Source organism: Cydia pomonella, chromosome 13 (genome assembly GCF_033807575.1).
Source record: "Cydia pomonella isolate Wapato2018A chromosome 13, ilCydPomo1, whole genome shotgun sequence".
NCBI classification, from domain to species: Eukaryota; Metazoa; Arthropoda; class Insecta; order Lepidoptera; family Tortricidae; genus Cydia; species Cydia pomonella.
In genome coordinates this window covers 19,241,706-19,264,147 of record NC_084715.1, presented here as the reverse complement: position 1 = coordinate 19,264,147, position 22,442 = coordinate 19,241,706, and the positions used below count along the sequence as shown (strand labels likewise).

The following is a 22,442-nucleotide window of genomic DNA, read 5'->3' as shown; positions in this document are numbered from 1 at the left end:
AAAATCCATTATCGTTCTGTTTTAGTGGACGGGAAGTTCATTACTGTATTGTTTTTTAGGGTTCCGTAGTGAACCCTTCTAGTTTCAATACATGGATACATACATTATGCATGGCGACAGAACGGTAAAATAAAAAGTACAAAAATATATTTTTAGGGTACCTCCCATATAAAATGTTTTTTTTTTTTTGCTTTAACCCTATTGTTTGGGGTACCGTTGAATAGGACTTTTAAAAACAAATAGGGGTCTCCAACAATTATTATTTTATTACTAGCCAAAAATATGGACATACATAAATGTTTTCATACTGTCCAAAAACATTATCTATCGGCTTCGTCCAACGAAATGGAAACTCATCCACGAATTGCTATTTCTCGGCCTTTGCAATAATGTTCTATAAAACCTTTACGGTGGTGCCCAATGTTCTATTCCAACTTTCCGCTCTCCACTAAACAATGGATTGTATTTCATAAGGCTTATAATATAAGTAACAATATGAAAGGTGTAGTAACGTGATATATAACCGGGCATGTATGTACGTACGAAGCCCTGGCGCTGGCGGAGTACTTGCCGGCGGCGTCCCCGCCCGCCCCCGCCCCCGCCCCCGCCCCCGCGCCCGCCCTCGCCGCCGCGCCCGCGCCGCCCCCCGCCGCGCCCGCGCCCGAGCCGCGCCTCTACAGCGCCAGTGAGTGCCGACACCTGACCACCACATGCACTTATATTACACACTCATGACTACCGACGCGCTACTTACACAAACCTTATAAAAACATATTAAGGCTGCACCCGACGCCAACGACCTCGCGCGTGTGGGCGGAGCTGACACCCCTCACCGCACCACCCGCTGCAAAAGATCGAGCGCGCAGAACTATGCGTTTGGAATAGAATTTCGCTTGCTCGCGCGCGCAACGCAGCATAGGGGGCCGAATTTTGAATTTCGAATGCTCGATTTCGTATAATTCCCTTCAATTTATCTCCACTCCTAGGCATTTAAATTCTACTAATATAATAGAAAACGAGTGGTCAATACCACTAGATTCCCAATTTCTATTGCTCGTATTTCTAAAATATCAATTCGCCGTTTCCCACAGATTTTCGAGTGACGAATTCGAGCGTTCGTAATTCAAAAATCGGGCCCCAGGTCCGTCTAGCAACACGACTTGCCCCGCACTGACTATACGAACGTAGGACTATATGGTAGATAGGCGGGATTTAGGCTTCTTTTTTTAGGAGTTGAGGGATAGCTTTATGAAACTGCAAAAACCAATAAAACCAAATCGTTTTATAGTGTTTTGTGAGAAAGATTGTAAAGTTTTATATATTTTCGATAAAAGTTGCAGTAGTAATAAGGATACAACTGAATGAAATAAGGGTGACTTCAAGATTTTTTTTCTTCACTTATTTAAATTAAAATAGATTTCCAGAAAAATTATATCATTGCTCATATCTTGTAGATTGTTATATATTTTTTTCTGTTCAAATTGGCAATTTTGGAAATTATCCGACGGCACATCAGTAGCCATGAGTGTGTTTAATATTTCGATGCTTTGTTCGGTCAGATGTTACAAACTACTAAATGAGAGCTAAAAAATAACATATCTTTATTAAGACCTCAGAACTTTTTGATCATTACTTTTAAAAAAAACCTTGTAATTATTGGATACACCTCAAGGGAGCCTAGCCAAAATAATAATCAATACAATCATATATCAAAATACTTCAAAGGAAAAAAAATTGAGATGCCAAAAACGACATGACTATTTCCATACATTCCTTAAATTTTAAGCGTGGGACTTGCAATCCGGAAGTCGCGGTTTCAAACCCCGGCTCGTACCAATGAGTTTTTCGGAACTTATGTACGAAATATCATTTGATATTTACCAGTCGCTTTTCGATGAAGGAAAACATCGTGAGGAATCCGGACTAATCCCAATAAGGCCTAGTTTACCCTCTGGGTCCAACCCGGTCAGATGGCAGTCGCTTTCGTAAAAACTAGTGCCTACGCCAAATCTTGAGATTAGTTGTCAAGCGGACCCCAGGCTCCCATGAGCCGTGGCAAAATTCCGGGACAACGCGAGGAAGAAGACTTAAATTTTAATTGGCATTTTCTATCAACGGTTTTCATTTTGGCTAAGTCCCCTGATCAATCCCTTACGTTAATAAGATTAGAATCGATATTGCGTCAAAATTAATCATAAATATTAGCCCTCATTTAGTACTCTCCAGCTTGAAAGGAGGACTTCATGTCTAGAAGCACAGATGTTTTGTTGGCTATGCGTAATTTTTAGTTTCAAACTAGTTAAGTCTGTTTTATATGCACGATTCATGTTTCTCTCTACTTAGATATTTTAATTCAGTATTTAATGCAAAGCATGCTTAAACATAACTTTTTAGTTGTATAGTATGTACACGTTTTCTTACGTCAAAAGTTGCTCGTCGTGTGTCGCTCTGTCGCGAAGAGCTCCATCCTATCGAATTAAAAAACAAGTGAATGTGACATTTTTATGTATTTCATGGTTCACAGGAGTTTTGTATTTGAAATACACGAAAACAGAGATTTAAGTTATTTATGAATATGTGACAGAAAATAGGGTAGTTTCATCTATCAAACTTAAGTTATGAAAGGATATTATTTATATAGTTATTACCATAAGAAATATGAACTTATGATATTAATTTGTTATCAAAACATGATTTATATGATTTATATTTAATTTCATAATTAAACTCATTGTTTTATTATCTGTATGCCACGTGAACGAAAACGCAGACCACCATTCGAAACGGCGAAAAGCTTGCACTGCAAATTTGACATTATGACGTCACGATAACGGCGGCTGCCTTTTTGGCGCGAACATTTATCGTTTAAATTAAAAAATATACGTGTTTGCATAGAGCGATATTCTTTTTATAAATTAAAATTCCCGTTAGCTAAAGCAGCTATACGAACATTTATAAATATGTATATAAAAAAAATTTAGAAAAGCCTATTATCCAAATGATTAATTAGGGCATTCCACAAAAAAGGTCCACTTTGTAGACAACGTGACGCGTATGGCAGCTACCTTAAACCCCGCAGAAATATATATTATATACCGATTAAATTAAAGCTAAGTTATTACACGTTATCATGGTAAATTTTGGCTTCTTATCTTTAAAAAATAGCGTCATATACCCTACAACTTTCTTGAAAGCCTCATCATTAGCTCTGATACAGGTGTTTGTGTATCTAGTTAAAGCAGTAGTTTTTACGAATAAGAAGAAAACGCGCACATTGTCTAATCTATCCGCAAACTAGTTATATCGAGAAGTTGTCATTCCCAAGGTTATGACAGCGGTATCGATTGCCCTATGTGCCTAGAGTTATTTACGGAAGTATGACATTACAGAACACGATACGCTTCTAACTTAACCGGATACGTTACAAATATTCCATTTTAGAATACAGATGTTGCGGAAAGTTTCCAAAGAGTCGGAAGTCGTTACAAAATTTTGAAAACTTTCCGACGGCACATATCTTCCTATGTTTGAAATATTTGTCATACTCCTTGACAAGCGCCGCGATTGACAACGCTTACGCATAAGAACATGATAGATAACATTAGTAACCTGCCAATCGAATTCGCAATCAGTTGTTTTGAAATACGTCGAGTGCAAAACTAAGGTTAGAACAAGTCCAAGATAAAAATGCAATTAGGTAAGTGTAATCGTTCAATGCGATTTATAGATAGTGTATGTGATTCATACTCACGCTATCAAACATCTAGAGTTATCCAGCGAGCGTTATCAGCATTGTTTACAAATAAACAACGTTATCGCCGCGTGAATGGCGACTCGCCACATTACAATGTTACACCGTCCGCCATTGGCCGCGCGCCAATCCTAGCGCTCACCGAGCGAAGTTGGCCACACGCCAGCGCCACCGAGCGCAAACAGTCGCCACCCGTCCTCCAACCGGCCAGCATCTAATTAGAAAAAAAAAGTAAAAGAAAAAATAAAAACATGATTTCCCGCCTAAATACCGGATAGATTAAAAAAACATGGACGATGGTAAATAAGTTTCGTGTGTGCATGAGTTTTTGACGGTGTTGCGCGGATATGTGGTATGTTTTCGATGTGTTGCGTATTTAGTTTTTTTCGGTGTGTGTGTTTTTTAATAGTTTCTACGCAAAGTTGCTCGTTATGTAATTGTGTTTGTTTAGAAGCTATACGCGTAGCCGTTTAGTTATCGATAATCTTGTAAATTATTTGTTCGCGAGTTATCGCCTCCACGTGGAAGACAAAGAACATTATTAATTTTATTTACGTATAACTGCCCATTATAGATGTGACGATGTTTTGTGACGACATATGGACTTGAGGAATGGCTAAAAGCGGAACGGAATCAGGAACAAAGTTTTGTTTGAATTTTCTCATAAGAATTTTTACGATGTACTTTTACATAAGAATTAAAAGTAAGTAAATTAAAATTGTTCTAGTGAGCGTGAGTATGCGTATTTACATTCGCACAATTCACACTTTAGAATCAAAGACAAAATATGAAATTATTAGGATGATAATGATAGATTTTAGTCTCTAGTGCTATGAAAACAAGAGCGGTTGTGCTGACTGCTGACACATAATCCTCCAAGTGCAAATCTGTTTAGATGTCCTATAAACACAAGTTTATGACACAGGAACGTTAATTATATTATACTCAATCATAAATCACTCACTGCGCTCCAAATCTAGATGTAAATTAGTGCATTGACTTTTAGTAAACCGCCGAACGTAAATAAACAAAGTAGCACACATTCTGTAGTCAATCAAGTAATGAGTCACTTGTGTTTGTGACTGTACTCAATCTCAATTCTTCATTTTATCGATTCTGATATCTAATTATAACGAAATAGGACGTTGCAATATCAACAGCTGCTTTTCATACATTTTTCGTTTCACGTTCAAGTTTAAACTTTGTTTGCAAGCTTTAAGAGTGCATTTTCAATAGCAAAGTTACAAACGTGACAGGTCGCTATGTGGTGTGGGTTGCCATGACAACCTACTTGTAAACAACACGTGTTTTATGAAAGATGCATATGAGGTTAGAAGCCGTAAAACTGAATTGCTAGTTCAATTAAATTGTGTACTGTTAACCTTATTGCGATAGTATAAGGTCTAAATTTAGTTAGTGCGTATTTTAATTTGGAAAATAAATAATTGACTGCATCCTTATCCTACACATTCTAATACGTACATAGAAGTTGTAATGTAAAGATACGTCATATTGCCACCTACACTTTTTTTGTCAATAAGTACTCTTGACCGCAGTTGAACCCTGCGTGGGTTTATTATTTTGTTTATTAGGAGTGCATGCATATTCAGTATTTTTTTATAGTACATTGTGAGTCAAGTGTGCTACGTTGGTCATCACACACGAAGCGATAAGAAAGCCGATGTGTGTAATGACCAATGCACACGCGTTTCATACGACATTTTTCAACACACTTTAAGAAGGCTCCGTCTCCATACATATTATTAGTAATTAGTTACAATCTTAACTCGATCGGATTATCACACATTACCGCACAAGTGCTTTAATATATCAAAAAAAGCACGCGTGTGTAATATCTAGGGGTTATGAGCAGTGATCAGCACGGGTGCCACACCGAAGGATTCCGAATAGAAATGTTATTCAAAAACTCTTCAAAAATCTTATTTATAATAACACTCAATAGAATTAGTTTTTCAAAAAACATCGTGACATTTGAGTCATTTGTGCCCTCCATGCTGGTCACTGGTTATGAGCCTAAGAGCGCTTCAATAAGTTCCACGTTACTAGCAAGTGTGTTGAAATAGTTATTTACAGTACATATGGTTCTACCTTTCCGCACTAGTGCGTAAATTAACACATTATGTAACTATGTCGAAAATTTAAAGGGTCATATGAACTGTAAAACGTTGTACGATACACGTGCGATTTTCCTATTTTCTGCACTTGTATCGTAAATAACTATTATGAAATACCAGAACATTTTAGTACATGTTAAGTAATTTATGATGCAATCGCTCATTTTTGTTGCATACTTTTTATTATAAGTGAATAGTGTGGTTTATTGTGTGGTTGAAATTACCTGATAATGAACTTTTTAATATATCTCTGTTAATTAATAAATATTACTATAAAAACGGGGATCTGGCAGACCTCACCGGCGATGGTGAGATGAACTGGACTCCTTCTTGAAGGAGTGGCCAGACATAGCACTGGACAGAGATCAGTGGAGAGATTGGGTGAGGCCTTTGCCCAGCAGTGGGACACGACAGGCTCCAAATAATAATAATAATAAAAACGTAGTAAGGCTTCGTTAATTTAGTTCATATCAAATAATTTCAACTAAGTATATAGAAGAAGAGGTCAGAAGAAGAAGGGCAACATTCATTCTGTATTTTCTTTAGCAATTTTGCCCTAAGTCTTCTCTGCACTCTACCTCTTTGTAATCTCTTTATTAGTAAGAATAGAAAAGTGATATTGCTCAAAGCTATGTTCAAAGTTAAACTAGATAGATTTCGGAAGAAGTTCGTGAGATCCAGCACTTCTACTTGTATGAGTTTAATTTGATTCAAATCCTGCTTTGTACGGTTTTAATTATAAAATGTAAAATTCTGAAATTTTAAACTTAGAGGATTTAACAACTTTAGTTGCCTGTAAGAGCTTACCTCTCGAAAACCTCGGCCAATGGTCATATTTATTGTATGGACTGACGTTTATCGGACATGGCTATTTTTACGTTACGTAAACCGGCAGACTGTTTTGTACAGAAAATGACAGATAACCCGTCTCCAGATGTTAAGTCCTCTAAGATTTTACCACAAAGATATTTTTTAGTTTTAGTGGTTATAATCAATTTTAGCACTGATTTAATTAAATAATTAATTAATTAGTTGAGCATGCATTTGTATATGATTTTCTAGCACCCATAATAACGATTCATATGTGTGATCCGTTTCGCAGCGATATCGAACTTGTATATCAAATCGCATCGATTATGAAGTAAAGTGTATCGATTCGTCAAACACATGTTTTATAAAATTAGATTGTACAAATAAACCGTTACTTTGAATCGTTCTTGTGTGTTTCGGGCTTCAACTGCGGCCTTAGCACGAGTGCGCTGCGACAGTTTCTCGCGCGTGATAATAGATAACGATGGGTGGTGTTGAACGATTGAAGGAGTGGTATTTGCATATAATTAGCTGTTTAATATATATAAAGCTCAAATTTTCTGGATGCGACTAGCCCAGGACCGGGATAAGTGGCGTACACGATAAGAGGCCTATGCTCAGCAGTGAGCGACTGGAGGCTAAAATGATGATGATGAAAACTCAAATATGAACCTAATAATGTAAGATTTTAACTGCTGTTGGCAGACCTAAATAAAAAAAAAATGGGTAGTCCATCTAGCGCGCGAAATACTATCGCGTAGAACATTTGCTGAGGCCGCTGTAAGAAAGTACCACATAGGATTTCCTTTTACCTGCTTAAACTAATCTGATTAATATGTGTTATTGCAGAAATAGTGGAGAACGGCCCCGTCCCCGCCGCGCCGCACCCCGCGCTGCCCGCGCCCGCGCCGCCGCCGCCGGTCAGTATAATACACTAACCCCCTTATTCATAAACGTGTACTAAAGTTACGATGCCGCCGATCATCGTTTGTCCCTTTCCGACGTATTGGTATGATGGAAAGGGACAAACGATGATCAGCGGCATCGTAACTTTAGTACACGTTTATGAATAAGGGGGTAAGTACACTCAGTACCTTCCACATACATATTGCAATCACACAAGCAGAATGAGACGAGAAACTTCCTTTCGATTGATTTTTTATTTATTTATTGGTAAAATCTTTGTTTTACAAGATTACATTACACATTAAAATACTGATACTATTTACAAATTACAACATTTACATTTACAATAAAATCTTACACTGTATTTGTCGCGCGTGGATCTGGCTAAGTTTCAGCTCGTAGCCTCTTGGAGCGGGTTCAGCAGCAATAATGTAGACGACGCCCTTCGTTTTATATACTTTTAATAAACACATTTGGTAGTACATAAATCAGAATAAATAATTAATATATAAAAAAGGGCACGTATGCGTGCATCTTGTAATGAGGCGAATAGCGAATGCATGGAGTGGCGTACGGTTCCTCCGTGGCAACATCCTGAGCAAAAACCAGGGCCTGTAGATGACGTGATATCGACGCTGATTGGCTGCCGATGATGCGATGTGTGTACGGTAGGCTGCGTAAGTTGCATTGGGTACGGTCTCCCACATAAGTTGCATTTGACAGTATTTTAAATTTAACACAATAAATAATAATTCAGAGAAACATTACACTTAGTTAGTGAGCTCCACGAAGAAACTCGTCTACGCTGTAGCAAGCCTGTGCCATTAGCAGCGATTTAAGTTTCCCGGTGAACTCATTATAACTTTCTGCTGCCTTTATATCGAGTGGAACCGAGTTGTAGATCTTGTGATTGAATGACAGTGCTAACTTCTAAGCTGAGCGATTCGCTATACGAGAGCAACCAACATTAGCTACCCGCGGTTGTTGTCACCGCGGCTACAGTTTGTTTTATACATTTACCCCCGTATTCATAAACGTGTACTAAAGTTACGGTGCCGCTAATCATAGTTTACGTATATTTAGTAACAATTAATTTTATTTTCCAGACGTCAAAGAGTTCCATCGCGCCAGCGCCCAGCGTTCCCACGGAGCCCGCCGTGTCGCCGCTCACCGTCAACGGCCCGCTGCACCACCACCCACACACGCCGCAGCACACAGTCAATAAGTGAGTATTTGCGTATCATTACATATAGTAATGACCTTCTCGTAGTCAGCTTTAAATACTTTGTGAGTAAAAATATTTAAATTTCAACATTTCTGCTACACGTTTCAAGTTCAAATTGGTCCGTTTACTCATGCCATTAAGATTTCATTTTGAAGGCACTGGAATAAATAAATAAATAAACTTTATTTAGTACCATAAAAGTAACAACTGCTTACATTTAGACAACGCTAATTTAGGTATACATATATTATATATGCACTAAAGGCTAAAGGTACACATCATTTAATTTGTTTAAACATAGGAGTAGGTAAGCGTCTTCTGTTCCCCATACTAGTTATATAACTGTATCACGGTGGAACAGCATTCGCCGAATATTCAACATATTTTTATAAAAATATTTTATTTCATGAAGGTGTACTGAAGGACAAAGGCACAAAATTTAAACAACGTAATCGGCAGGGAGTCGACGGCCTACCACTCCAAGGGTTTTTTTTCTTTATATATCACTTATTTATACGAACCAAGTAGATTTTAAAACATTGACGTTTATAATTTCATTTAGTTTTTTCTTCGCAAGTATGATGAAAAACGTTGTAACTCCGGGGGTAAGAAGTTTTCAAATAGTAGTCTTTAATTGACTGTAGTCTGCGGCTGTCATGAATCTAAAGACTCTCTTACAATATTTCACTTACCCCACTCGTTGAACAATGTACTATAACCAGGCAGAGCCTCCTCACAATCAAATATGTTGTAAACTCCTCATTATATTGAGTTGCGAGCGAGTTCGCTATGATTTACCTGAGATACTCAAATATTAAGAGGATATGGGAGCTGAGACTTAAATATTTTAGGTAAATATATATCCGTCTCGCTAACGGAAGCGGCTACTAAAACTAGTGCGATGAGAACAGCGCTAGGTTAAGCGAGAAATCCTACGTAAAAATCTCAAAAAACGATGTTTCGTACTCGACCGTTATCTTGAACTTAACTAAATGTAACGAAAACTTCAGATCTTTTTTTGCTTTTTAGGCTTACTGATGTCAGTCTTGAATACCGTGCTTCTCTTTGCGGCCTAGTAAATTAGGCCGTTTTATTAGAATATTTAAAGTGCACTAGTGCCTTAAGAAACAAAAAAGATATTAATAATAATAATCTGTTTTGAAAAAATCATTGCTCTAGCTTCAAAAACCACGGAGGAAACAGTCGAGTACGATTGTATGGAGAAACGACCGCTCCTGTTGCCTCTTAAAAGTACTTTGTCACGCTCGATCGTAATGATGGAGTTTGTTATTTTCGTATAACTGATAACAAAAGAGCTTCTAAAACATTTATTGGTTTTGTATTGCATTTTTAGTCTAGTTTAATGAAGCAAGTCGTTGAATAGAATCGCATGTATTTCCAGTGGGCGAGGCTCGGCGACGACGCCGCTGCTGGCGGGCGCGGGCGGCACGGCGTCGCTCAAGAGCATGGCGCAGGAGGCCGTGCAGCGCGCCGGGCTCGCCACGCAAGGACAGGTACTAATACACACAGCTGCTACACTAGGGATCAAAATAGGTTTAGGTTTAAACAACTTTATTCTCATAAAGAATTAAACAATTCACTTACATGAGAAAATTCACATGTTAAAACTAAGTCTAAGCATACAGTGTACACAAAAAAACATGTTATTAAATTCATAGTGGGTAGAAATGCATTACAAGATACTATTACTGAACGCTCGGAACATATCTTTACGTTACCAACTGAACAACAAACAGAACCAGCGATGTATGAGGCAGATAAGACGATGCGCTAGGATGGATGCGGCATACTCATACTAAGCATATGTAAGTTTCGTGGATAGATATTTTTAATTCGTTTTTTAGTTTGGAAAAAAGGGGACAAAATATTTTTTTGTTATATAGAATTCCAGATAAAATATTTTATTTTTGGGAATTTTACCAAATTTCGTGTTATTTTTTTCGGTTTTTTTTTTTCTGTTTTATTCAAAACAATAAAATACGTCGTACACGATGCCATTGATGTGTGATGACAGTGATATATATATAAAATACCAGAAACTAACACATTAGACGTGCAACCTTAACGTCCCTGTTTAAATTCATATGGAAAACAACAGAAGTTTAAAAAAATCTTGTTTTTGGATGTATTCGTTTTTTGTTGGAAGTTTTTCGATAGAAACTTGAAAAAAACGAGTCTTTTGGAAATTTCCCGTATTTTTCCGGGTTTTTTCAGCGCTATGCTAAACTATATACCCACTTATCCAATGGAATCTAATCATTAAGTATGTACTTTTACAGCTCGCTGTAGCATCAGCCGTAAAATTGCATGCTATTTCACAGTTCATTATACATATTGGAATTCCGAAAAATCCGAAACGTGTGTCAATTTATGGTAATAAATATAAATATAGGTTTTTAGTATAGATAAAGAAAACAAGGATATCATGTTGCTGAGACGGAGCTGTGATACACCGATTTCACACGCACACTCACTTATAGGGTTTGAGCCAATGACTGTTCGCTGCTCGGAGTTGTGAATGTATGCATACGCGCGTATGTGTCGGCATGTTATAAAGTCACAGTTTTGTCTAAGGGACTTTAAATTCATAGTATCAAAGAGAATTTAAAATTGAGGTGTATTCTTAAAGAAAACTTTGTTAGCGACATAAATTGCTGCCATCTTTCTCATCAAACTCTTAGAAGACCATTTGACTTTGATCCTTATTTTTTCACTGATATGTGTTAAATTTGTCAAATATTAAAAAGTGGCGCCATCTAATAGATCAAAGGCCAAAGGTATAGCAGCATCGTTTCGAGCGATGGCGCCATAACCTTTAGGTAGTGCCCGGTAAGATGGCGCCACTTTTTGATATTTAACGTATATCAGTAAAATAGTCAAATGTCATTCTTAAAGTTTTAATAATGTGACAGTAAATTTACTGTGACTACAAAGTTTTCTTTGACAATACACCTCTATTTCAAATTCTCTTTGATAGTAGGTATTTAAAGTCCATGTTTTATAGTATCCCCTAATGTTATAGTACATCCTGTTGAGCAGTGGTTTATGTACGTTAGCAGAACGTGCGGCGAGGCGCGGCGCTGGCGCAGGCGCACATCCCGCCGCTACTCGGCGTGGCGCCGCTCGGCCCGCTGCCTCTCAACTCGGTAACTACATCTATCCACTGTCCGCCATCACCATCCTATCCTTTATACTAGAGATTGGATTTAAAATACGAGTACGCTTTTTTCTTAAGATTTGAAGGTCGTACTTGTAGTAGTTCCATAAGATTTTGTTTGACATGATGCCAACGGCCGCACCGCTTGCCGTTAGCAGGGAGTTCTATTGTTCATCCTCGCAACCCAGAACCTAACCGGTCGCGTACTGTGCAGTTTAAGAGGAATTTCCTCCCGCGGACGCTTCGGCTGTGGAATGATCTTTCAGCCGAGGTTTTCCCGAGGGGCTTAAAGTTGAAAAAAGGAGTGTGCAAGTTTTAAAGGGAGCATGTAATATCTCTGGTGTTGCAGGCGTCCATAGGTGACTGCTTACCACCATGCGGGCCGTATGCTTGTTTGCCACCGACATGGTAAAAAAAACCTTGCAGATTGGTGCGGCCTGGAAAAGGGTTAAAGTACTAAAACGTGAAGTAATCCCGTTTTATCAAATAATAATTTGATAATTTCGAAAGCAGACATATTAACCACATATGTGTAATTCCAGGAGCACCAGCTACAGTTCCAGATGATGGAGGCGTCGTTCTACCACATGCCGCACCCCAGCGACTCGGAGAGAGCGCGCCACTACCTGCCCCGCAACATTTGCCAGACTCCACAGTACTACAACCAGGTACAGCTCACACATTAGTGTGTACAGCTCACACACTGAGATGACAGTGTGCTCAAATAGAAAAGCACTATAAAAATCTCGGCTAGAAACGAGGTTGCCGGTCTATCCGTATGTCTATACCTACTTGGTCTGCAACCCTTCGTTTCCCGGCCTCTATAGTAATGTACTATTACAAGCATCTGCATTAATTCATTCAAAAAGCATGTAACTGCTGCTGCTTTAATGCACGACTCGTGAACCGCACGAACCGGTGAAACGATACTAAGGTTGACTACGCTACTATAATTGCCTTTTATACCCTTGAAGTTGTACAACTAGTAGTCCAATTTCTTGACGGAATTTTTCACAGGCGATCTCTTTCAAAGCAATAATCCTTCGGCAGCGGCACTCGTCAGCAAGCTCTGCCATATCTCCGATTATCGCTAAAGATGTGAACTGACGCGCGCTGATGCAGTCCAATATGAACCTTCGTTGATATAGTTCAAAATTTGTCGATATTGGGATGTTGCCATCAAGTTCAAGATTAACGATGATTCGAAACGTTAAAGTTTCCAAAATACTTCCAAACCCTTCTTCATCTGCTGCCATGCCCTAGCAAGCGTCGGTGGCCACCTTTGCGAAGTGTTTTCTATTCTTGGCCAGTCTTGTTAGCGTGGCCGCGTCTTTAATGTTTGTCCAGTTTTTTGAGGGTTTCTTCATTTTTTTTATTTACAAAACCATAACGAAAGTTTATTTTACTATTCCAGGTGGTAGTCCCACACTCAGACAGCGTGGAGTTCTTCCAGCGACTATCGACAGAGACTTTATTCTTCGTGTTCTACTACATGGAGGGCAGCAAGGCGCAGTACCTGGCCGCCAAGGCGCTCAAGAAGCAGAGCTGGCGCTTCCACACCAAGTACATGATGTGGTTCCAGCGGCACGAGGAGCCCAAGCTCATCAACGAGGAGTACGAGCAGGTATGTACGTCTGCCACTCCTGGCGACTGTCAGAGACAACTGAAGGAGCAGAGCTGGCTTTCCACACCGAGTACATGATGTGGTTCCAGCGGCACGAGGAACCCAAGCTCATCAACGAGGAGTACGAGCAGGTATGTACGTCTGCCACTCCTGGCGACTGTCAGAGACAACTGAAGGAGCAGAGCTGGCCTTCCACACCGAGTACATGATGTGGTTCCAGCGGCACGAGGAACCCAAGCTCATCAACGAGGAGTACGAGCAGGTATGTACGTCTGCCACTCCTGGCGACTGTCAGAGACAACTGAAGGAGCAGAGCTGGCCTTCCACACCGAGTACATGATGTGGTTCCAGCGGCACGAGGAACCCAAGCTCATCAACGAGGAGTACGAGCAGGTATGTACGTCTGCCATCCTGGCGACTGTCAGAGACAACTGAAGGAGCAGAGCTGGCCTTCCACACCGAGTACATGATGTGGTTCCAGCGGCACGAGGAACCCAAGCTCATCAACGAGGAGTACGAGCAGGTATGTACGTCTGCCACTCCTGGCGACTGTCAGAGACAACTGAAGGAGCAGAGCTGGCCTTCCACACCGAGTACATGATGTGGTTCCAGCGGCACGAGGAACCCAAGCTCATCAACGAGGAGTACGAGAGCAGGTATGTACGTCTGCCATCCTGGCGACTGTCAGAGACAACTGAAGGAGCAGAGCTGGCCTTCCACACCGAGTACATGATGTGGTTCCAGCGGCACGAGGAACCCAAGCTCATCAACGAGGAGTACGAGCAGGTATGTACGTCTGCCACTCCTGGCGACTGTCAGAGACAACTGAAGGAGCAGAGCTGGCCTTCTACACCGAGTACATGATGTGGTTCCAGCGGCACGAGGAACCCAAGCTCATCAACGAGGAGTACGAGCAGGTATGTACGTCTGCCACTCCTGGCGACTGTCAGAGACAACTGAAGGAGCAGAGCTGGCCTTCCACACCGAGTACATGATGTGGTTCCAGCGGCACGAGGAACCCAAGCTCATCAACGAGGAGTACGAGCAGGTATGTACGTCTGCTATCCTGGCGACTGTCAGAGACAACTGAAGGAGCAGAGCTGGCCTTCCACACCGAGTACATGATGTGGTTCCAGCGGCACGAAGAACCCAAGCTCATCAACGAGGAGTACGAGCAGGTATGTACGTCTGCCACTCCTGGCGACTGTCAGAGACAACTGAAGGAGCAGAGCTGGCCTTCCACACCGAGTACATGATGTGGTTCCAGCGGCACAAGGAGCCCAAGCTCATCAACGAGGAGTACGAGCAGGTATGTACGTCTGTGCCACTCCTGGCGACTGTTAGAGACAACTGAAGGAGCAGAGCTGGCCTTCTACACCGATTACATGATGTGGTTCCAGCGGCACGAGGAGCCCAAGCTCATCAACGAGGAGTATTTATTAGAGATCTGTTTGCAATCTTATTTTTTTAAAGGTTTGCTATAGAAACTAATGTAATATACCATGTTTTGTTGATATCTTTTGTCATGTTTAATCTTTGCTGAAATGTAACATTGTATTTCCAGGGCACGTACATCTACTTCGACTACGAGAAGTGGGGCCAGCGCAAGAAGGAGGGCTTCACGTTCGAATACAAGTACTTAGAGGACCGAGACCTGAACTGAGCCCTCGGTGTGCGACAGAGACAGTAGCGCAACAACCCGTGTGTAGTGCAATGGTGCCGGAGTCTAACTCCACAGAACGGTCGGTTCGGTTCGTTCCTAGTTTCAATTTGCAACTTTTTATGGACACTAAAAAGTATGAGTAACATTTGAAATAGTCACAATCACTGATGATGCTAGCGTCGCCGTGTCGCGGATTCCGTTGCGTCAGTATTTTTTATATTTCTCAGTAGAGTAAGTTAAGTATTTCTGTGATGAATTTTCCAATAATGAAAAAAAATGGTAATGTCTGATTTTTTTAATTAAGTAAACGTTGAATCGATCTGTTGTAAAATAACTTTGCACGCTGGCAGTTTGTATTATTGTTGTACACGGTTTTTGTATCGAATTTGCATGTGAACGAAGTAAGCGAAAGATATCATGTGATGCAACTAGCTTCCGCCGTTGGTCGGTTATTATAGAAAACAATGTGATATTGATATAGGGACCCCGGGCCTAGCGCTGCGTCTGCGACGTGGCTCCTCCGCTAGTTGCGACTAAACTTGTCATTGTAGTCTTCAGTTCCGAGCCGAGGCCTAGCCGTGGCGAACCAAATGACGTATTCGGTTTTCACAGCTATAAAAAAGGTTATAAAAGTGAATTAAATACCTTTATAGCCTTTTTGGCAAGGCTCAAACATTTAGACATCACAATTAGAAAAACGCTAGGTGAATTATGTTGTCTAGGCTACCTTTAGATTTAGTACCTAACGCGACCCGCTCAGTGGGACCTGTATGTATAGCTATAGAACATCCGTAGTATGTAAAGGCCCACGTCGCACCCGCAGCGCGGCGGCATCTCCGAGCAACTATAATATGCTAGTCGTAGTATTCAACAACAGTGTGCCTACCTAGGTAAGTCAGTTATAGTGCCGCAGAGCCCGGGGTGTTTGTTTTATTAACTTGTGTATAGTCGCCTAGGGGGAGTGGAGGCTCGACCGCGTGTCGGCCTCGCACGCTCGGGCGGTAAGCTAGCGTCGCGACCGCGCGGCGTCTCCGCCCTACTGTCAGGCGGTGCCATCCACTGACGATATCGTGTATTGGTTCTTTTACATTTCGAAATTTTATACTATCGGCGAAAAGACGTATGAAATTTAACATTCCAACGATTATGTAAAAGCACCCAGTCAACTGGTGCGTTCAGAAACGAATTTACTTTTCACCTTGAGTACGTTTTTTGTACTGCTCGGGAAAAGTTTCTGAACGTTCCCTGCGTGATGTTACGCGAAGTCATGTGTGGATGGCGCAGCGCTGACGGCCGACACATAGCAATAAAGGCCGCGCGGCGCCTAGCTGTAAGACATCCAGTGTGATTCATTACATACTAATAATACACTTTTTCACCGCCCATTGTTAAATTTGAAAAAAAAAACCTATGTGATTTGTACATTTAATTTTAATTAGTGCATTTAAATTGAACAAAAGTATATAAATTGTGTAAGAGCATTGTATGTAAATCACTGCCACGATTGTATTATATTCGGATAATTAGAATTATCGTCGGTTTAATTTGTACTTATTTATTTGTGATAAATTATTTGTATGCGTCAGATACTCGGGGGGAGGGGGGTGAGACAGTGTATTATTGTCGACTGCCGGCCGCAAGCCTTGCCGTCGACCGTACACCTGGCCGCTGTACGGGGTCTCCCAGAATTGTTGCACATGCCTTGCGCGAACATGAAGCCTTCCGTCTCGTTCCGTGTGAGTTGTGTGAGGGTGGTTGTTGCGCGGAGCCGCGCCGGCCCGGCCCGGACCGGACCCGGTCCCGGACGGACGGACCCGGCCGGACCGGACCGGACCGGACGGCGGCGAGCGGACGCAGCGCGCGATCTCGTTTATTCCGTGCGTGATGTTGATAGTTTTCACTTTTGTAAAAAGTCTATCGTGAGAGCAGTTGAAAATGTGGTAAATAATAATTTAAAAAATTATCTGTACAGTTCTATTTGTATAGAAATAATAAATAATGATTAAAAAAATTTAAAACAATGTTGTGATTTCTTCTTAACGGTTAAGTTAAGTGCGCGGGCGTCGTTTACAGGCGCGGTGCTTTTTTGGCATTTCTTTTCTTATTTATTTTTTTATTGAAAGAGATGACTGTTTATTTTGTAGAATAAACTGTAAGAAACCATTTTAACATTTTGTTTGCTTGAGAATCTCTCTGATTTCCGAATTGTCATCGTCAAGAATTATTTTATGATTGCCTGATTGATGATTATTTTATGATTGCTGTCCTAGCCGTGATCCTCAATGTGAATATGTGCTTTGACAAGACATTTTTATTTCACCCTGAAGAGATGTAGATAGAAGTCTTATACGTGAAATTGAACCTTAATGCAAATATAAACCTAACAGACAGACAGAACACTCTGACACAGAGGCAGACTGGTAAAACCTGACAGATTTTAACCACGCATTCCTGAGGTCATAAGGAGCAAAAAATATGAGTTTTGGTAATTCTTTTTTGTGTTATCTGATTAGGCCTGATAAAGTGTGGATGTAATTGGCACTTAAGTGATTTTTTTAAAAATACGGTGACATTTCAAACATTCGTCCGCCGTATTGTCATTGTTTGACATCGAAGGCACAGACCTATCTGGCATTCAGCCACGATTGAAAATAGTGTAATTTTTTTTTTTATCACACTTGCTCGAAAAAGTTCTTATTTCATCATTTTCAGGTGTACTGAAGGACAAAGGCCTATTTTGTTCCCTAGGCAGTTATAGCTTTTTTTAAATTATGTCACTTTTTCATACAAACATAAATGAGTTTTACTTTTAAAATACTGACGTTTATCATTTAATATTTTTGTTTATGTTTAAAATTAAATAATTCGATTAATTTAACAGCCGTTTAAAATATTTTTACATAATTATTAACCGTGGCTGAATGCCGAATAGGTGTGCCCTCGATGCTAACCTGTCAAGAAATTACAAAATGGCGGACGAATGTTTGATATGTCACCGTATTTAAGAATTATTTCGTTTAGTTTTTTCTTCGCAAGTGTGATGAAGAACATTGTGTGTAACTCCGGGGGTAAGAATATTGCAATAATCACCCTCGTGTCCAAAATTTCACTTACCCCCCTCGTTGCACAATGCACTATTAAACGGCTATTGAATTAACGAAATTAAATCTTTTTAAACAAATAAAAATATTAAATTAGAAACGTCAGTAAGTATTTTAAAAGTAAACCTTCAGATTTCGTATGAATTAGTGACAAAATAAAAAAAAACAATTCATCCGTAACTCCCCCGGGAACAATATAGGCCTTTATCCTTTACCTGCATGCAATAAGATCCTTTTCGAGCAAGTGTGATAAAAACATTTTTTTATAGCGCTCTCGTTTTTATACTGTAAATGTGTGTGTGACCTCGAGCCACATGAAACTCCATCTATCTTGATACGTTACAAGCAGATGCGCTGGGTTTATATTACCTACTCAAATACGGTGAGAGGCAGAATGGCGGGTGTACCTAAATAAAAATAAATCTTACCATATTTTTGTGCTATTTAGTTACTCCATTAAATTTTTTTTTACCTCACGGTTCTTAGTTATCAAAAAACAGTACACCCGCCATTCTGACAGTCAGAATGGCGGGTGTACTTTATTACGCTATGATCCCGCGATTATAGATAAATTCTATAAAAACCAATTTTTTTTACCTTCATATTTAATTATGAGCCAATTTATTTGTGGTTTCCTAGTTTTAATCATTTTACATTTTGCTTGCTATTACATTTTTGCAGGCGCTATAATTTTTCACCTTTTGAATGCCTTTGGCAGTGAATGTGTTAATACGCTGTTTTTAGGGTTCCGTAGCCAAATGGCAAAAAAACGGAACCCTTATAGATTCGTCATGTCCGTCTGTCTGTCCGATTATGTCACAGCCACTTTTTTCCGAAACTATAAGAGCTACGCTGTTCAAACTTAGTAAGTAGATGTATTATATGAACCGCATTAAGATGTTTACACAAAAATAGAAAAAAAAAAACGATAAATATGGGGGATCCCCATACTTAGAACTGAAACTCAAAAAATCTTTTTTCATCAAACACATACGTGTGGGGTATCTATGGATAGGTCTTCAAAAATCATATTTAGGTTCCTAATATCATTTTATTCTAAACTGAATAGTTTGCGCTAGAGACACTTCAAAAGTGAAAAAATGTGTCCCCCCCCCCCCCTGTAACTTCTAAAATAACAGAATGAAAAATCTAAAAAAAATATATGATATACATTACCATGCAAACTTCCACCGAAAATTGGTTTGAACGAGATCTAGTAAGTATTTTTTTTTTAATTCGTCATAAATGGTACGGAACCCTTCATGGGCGAGTCCGACTCGCACTTGGCCGCTTTTTTGGTAATAACTTTAAGAGCCGTGAGGTATTTTTTTATGGAGGTACTAAATAGTACAAAATATGGTAAGCTTTTTTTTACTTTTTATTTAGGTACACCCGCCATTCTGTCTCTCACCAAATACGGCTCCGGATAGTTTTCCCTCAGTCACAGGCAATGTCTCGGCAGGTGCACACGATAGGCGACAATTTAAGGCAAACAAAAACAGCTTAATTGGACTGGAAAGGACAAACTGGTTGCCTTATACAGTTAATTACGGTAAGTTCGTGTATTAAGAGTAGGTATTTTAATTTCACTGATTCTGTTTGGGACTAATATGAGAGCGCCGTAAATTCAAATGAGTTTAATAATTAAGGTGGTAATTATAACGGTTGGAAATATCTTGGAACCAAACAAAAGTATGTAGTATATATGTTTAATTTGGATTAGGCATGTCATTTTTTTTATACGATTGCAACGTGATTATTTGTGACCGCGGCTGGCCAAACGTCCCACTTTGTCGCTTGCCATAAGGACGCCGTGTCAGGTTATTCGCATAAAGATACAAGCAAATCTCGTCCTTAAAGCAAGCGACAAAGTGGGACGTTTTGCCGACCGCGGTCACATTTAACCCCTTAACGCACGTCGTAATAAATATTTTGTATAAATTTGAACTTTAACAGCTCTCAATAGAGTTGAATATTATAACTGCCATAGGCACATGCGGTAAAGGGTTAAGAACTCATTAAATATATTACAAAATTAAGAGATAAAGGGAAACTTAAAAAGAAGTGTTATTATAATAACACTTATTTACAGTACATATGGTGTTTCTTTACCGCACTAGTGCGAAAAGTAGCATATTACGTTACTGTGTCGAACATGTAAAGGGCCATATGTACTGTAAAACGTTGTACGATACATGTGCGAATAGGTAATTCGCAACTCGTGTCGATTTAAAACACTCCCTTCGGTCGTGTTTTAATTTATCGCCACTCGTTTCGAATTTCCTATTTTTCGCACTTGTATCGTAATGTACTATTTTATCGCTTCTGTTTAGTGTGTTGTTTGCGCGCACTTGGAATCTTTACTTACTTTCAGATGTTTCCTACGAGCGTATGGTGGGTGTCAGTTGTGACCCTGGCCGCTGCTGACTACGTCACCTGGCCTGGCTGCCCATTGGCAACCGTCAAACGACTCATCCAACCCAACACCCCAGACCTAGAGGCCACCATTCTAGACCTCAAGGAATGCAACATCAGCCACATTGAATCCAACAACTTCGCACATCCCAATCTTGAGTTACTTGCCATAAGGTCAAACGATATAGCGAACCTAGATGCCGATGTGTTTAAATCCCTTCCTCAATTAAGGTCATTATATTTAGGCTATAACAGAATTAAAGGAAAAGAAATACCGTCGAATATCTTCCAAAACTCTCGACGATTGGAAAGAATAGGTTTTACGGGAAATAACATGACCGGTACACCTCAGATTTTACTACAAGGTTTGGATTCACTAGACACACTTTGGCTGGACAATTGTTCCTTGCAAGAAGTACCTTTTTTCGCCGCACACCCATCTCTCAAACAGTTATACCTCTATGATAACCAAATTAAGACACTGGACAACCCTGACAAATGTATCTGGTTCGAAAATTTAGTAAAACTCCATCTATATAACAACCTTATTGAATCTATTCACGAGAATTTCTTTCGGCCTCTAAAAAATATAGAAAACATAGATATGAGTCGTAATAAAATTCGATACCTCCCAGATAAGCTATTTACTAATTTAACTAGTTTAAAAACCGTTAATTTAGAGAAAAATCGCATTGAATACGTACCTCTTGAAGCATTTAGCGGTTGTAGAAATCTTTCGCATATCAATTTATCTTACAACAAGTTAACATTTTTGCCGGTAAATTTCGTTTCTCAGTTTAGTAGACTTGAGTACTTATATTTCGAGCGAAATTCATGGCAGTGTGCGTGCTTAAACGACATACTTGTCGAAGTTAAGTCAAAGGGGGTACAATACAGGGATATAGACAATAAGGGGAGCTCTCCGGCTTGTATAGCTATTGACTTTCGTTGTCATAGGTTAAAAGATGTTCATCGTGAGCTTTTTGATTCTATGATACAAGACAGTGTCTAAAGACTAGTGCATTAAAACAGAAACTTGCAGAATAGGACTGAAGTGTAAAAACTATATTATAATTTAATAATTTCAGTAGAAAAAAAAAACAATAATTCGTAGGACTGCCGGCTGTACTATAACCTATGATCTCACAAGATAGATGACCGCAGTTTACTCGCATACAATAGGTATGTTGCCTATGTTTTAAACAAAATTTCACACCATGCACGAAACAAATTATTAGAAAAACGTAGACAGCAGGTTTTTTTGACACGATTTCACAAAAAATTGGTGACTTGACCATAACGTCACTTTTTCTGTGTTCATATAAATTCCATAGAAGCTATTCGTTTTGACAGTTAGAAAAAAGAAACTGACTTGGCTAGCAGGCCAGACCATACTAAATATATGGTGTACCGAACTATTTGGCTACTTTGGTTGCAAAGTATTTGACGCTGACTGTACCCCATTTTGAACATCATTTTAGCATTATGTAGTAAGAGGTCTTAACTGTGTAAAATGCAATAACAACATTTGAAAGCTTAATCTATAGTGTATCATGTATTATGTTGAATTCAAAATATAGTTGATGTGTACTTACTTAAGCTTGGCAGAGTAAGCCTCCAGGGTTTACTTATTC

General features: G+C 39.6%; 2 protein-coding genes across 6 annotated transcripts in view; both read left to right on the top strand.

Annotated features, from left to right (window-relative positions):
• The window catches only part of LOC133524493 (CCR4-NOT transcription complex subunit 3), a 46,743-nt gene extending 29,282 nt beyond the window's left edge, over nt 1-17,461 (top strand). For 2 of the 4 annotated variants that reach the window (XM_061860556.1, XM_061860558.1), the window contains exons 9-15: nt 7,546-7,616; nt 8,709-8,827; nt 10,230-10,341; nt 11,908-11,994; nt 12,548-12,673; nt 13,420-13,629; nt 15,194-17,461. In XM_061860556.1, coding sequence (XP_061716540.1) covers nt 7,546-7,616; nt 8,709-8,827; nt 10,230-10,341; nt 11,908-11,994; nt 12,548-12,673; nt 13,420-13,629; nt 15,194-15,292 — 824 coding nt within the window. In that variant the 3' untranslated portion in view covers nt 15,293-17,461. Of the gene's footprint in view, nt 1-7,545; nt 7,617-8,708; nt 8,828-10,229; nt 10,342-11,904; nt 11,995-12,547; nt 12,674-13,419; nt 13,630-15,193 lie in introns of all 4 variants that reach the window. The other 2 variants (XM_061860555.1, XM_061860557.1) reach the window with 1 other exon arrangement.
• A 2,146-nt stretch (nt 17,462-19,607) lies between these two features.
• On the top strand, nt 19,608-22,289 carry LOC133524495 (leucine-rich repeat-containing G-protein coupled receptor 4-like). 2 transcript variants are annotated; one of them, XM_061860561.1, is made up of 3 exons: nt 19,608-19,691; nt 19,780-19,945; nt 20,768-22,289. In XM_061860561.1, exon 3 carries the CDS (start codon nt 20,768-20,770, stop codon nt 21,818-21,820), a length of 1,053 nt encoding a protein of 350 aa, XP_061716545.1. In that variant the 5' UTR covers nt 19,608-19,691; nt 19,780-19,945; the 3' UTR covers nt 21,821-22,289. The 2 variants fall into 2 exon arrangements, with proteins under 2 accessions (XP_061716545.1, XP_061716544.1); XM_061860560.1 differs by lacking the exon at nt 19,608-19,691 and having other exon boundaries at nt 19,728-19,945.
• The last annotated feature ends 153 nt before the right edge of the window (nt 22,290-22,442 follow it).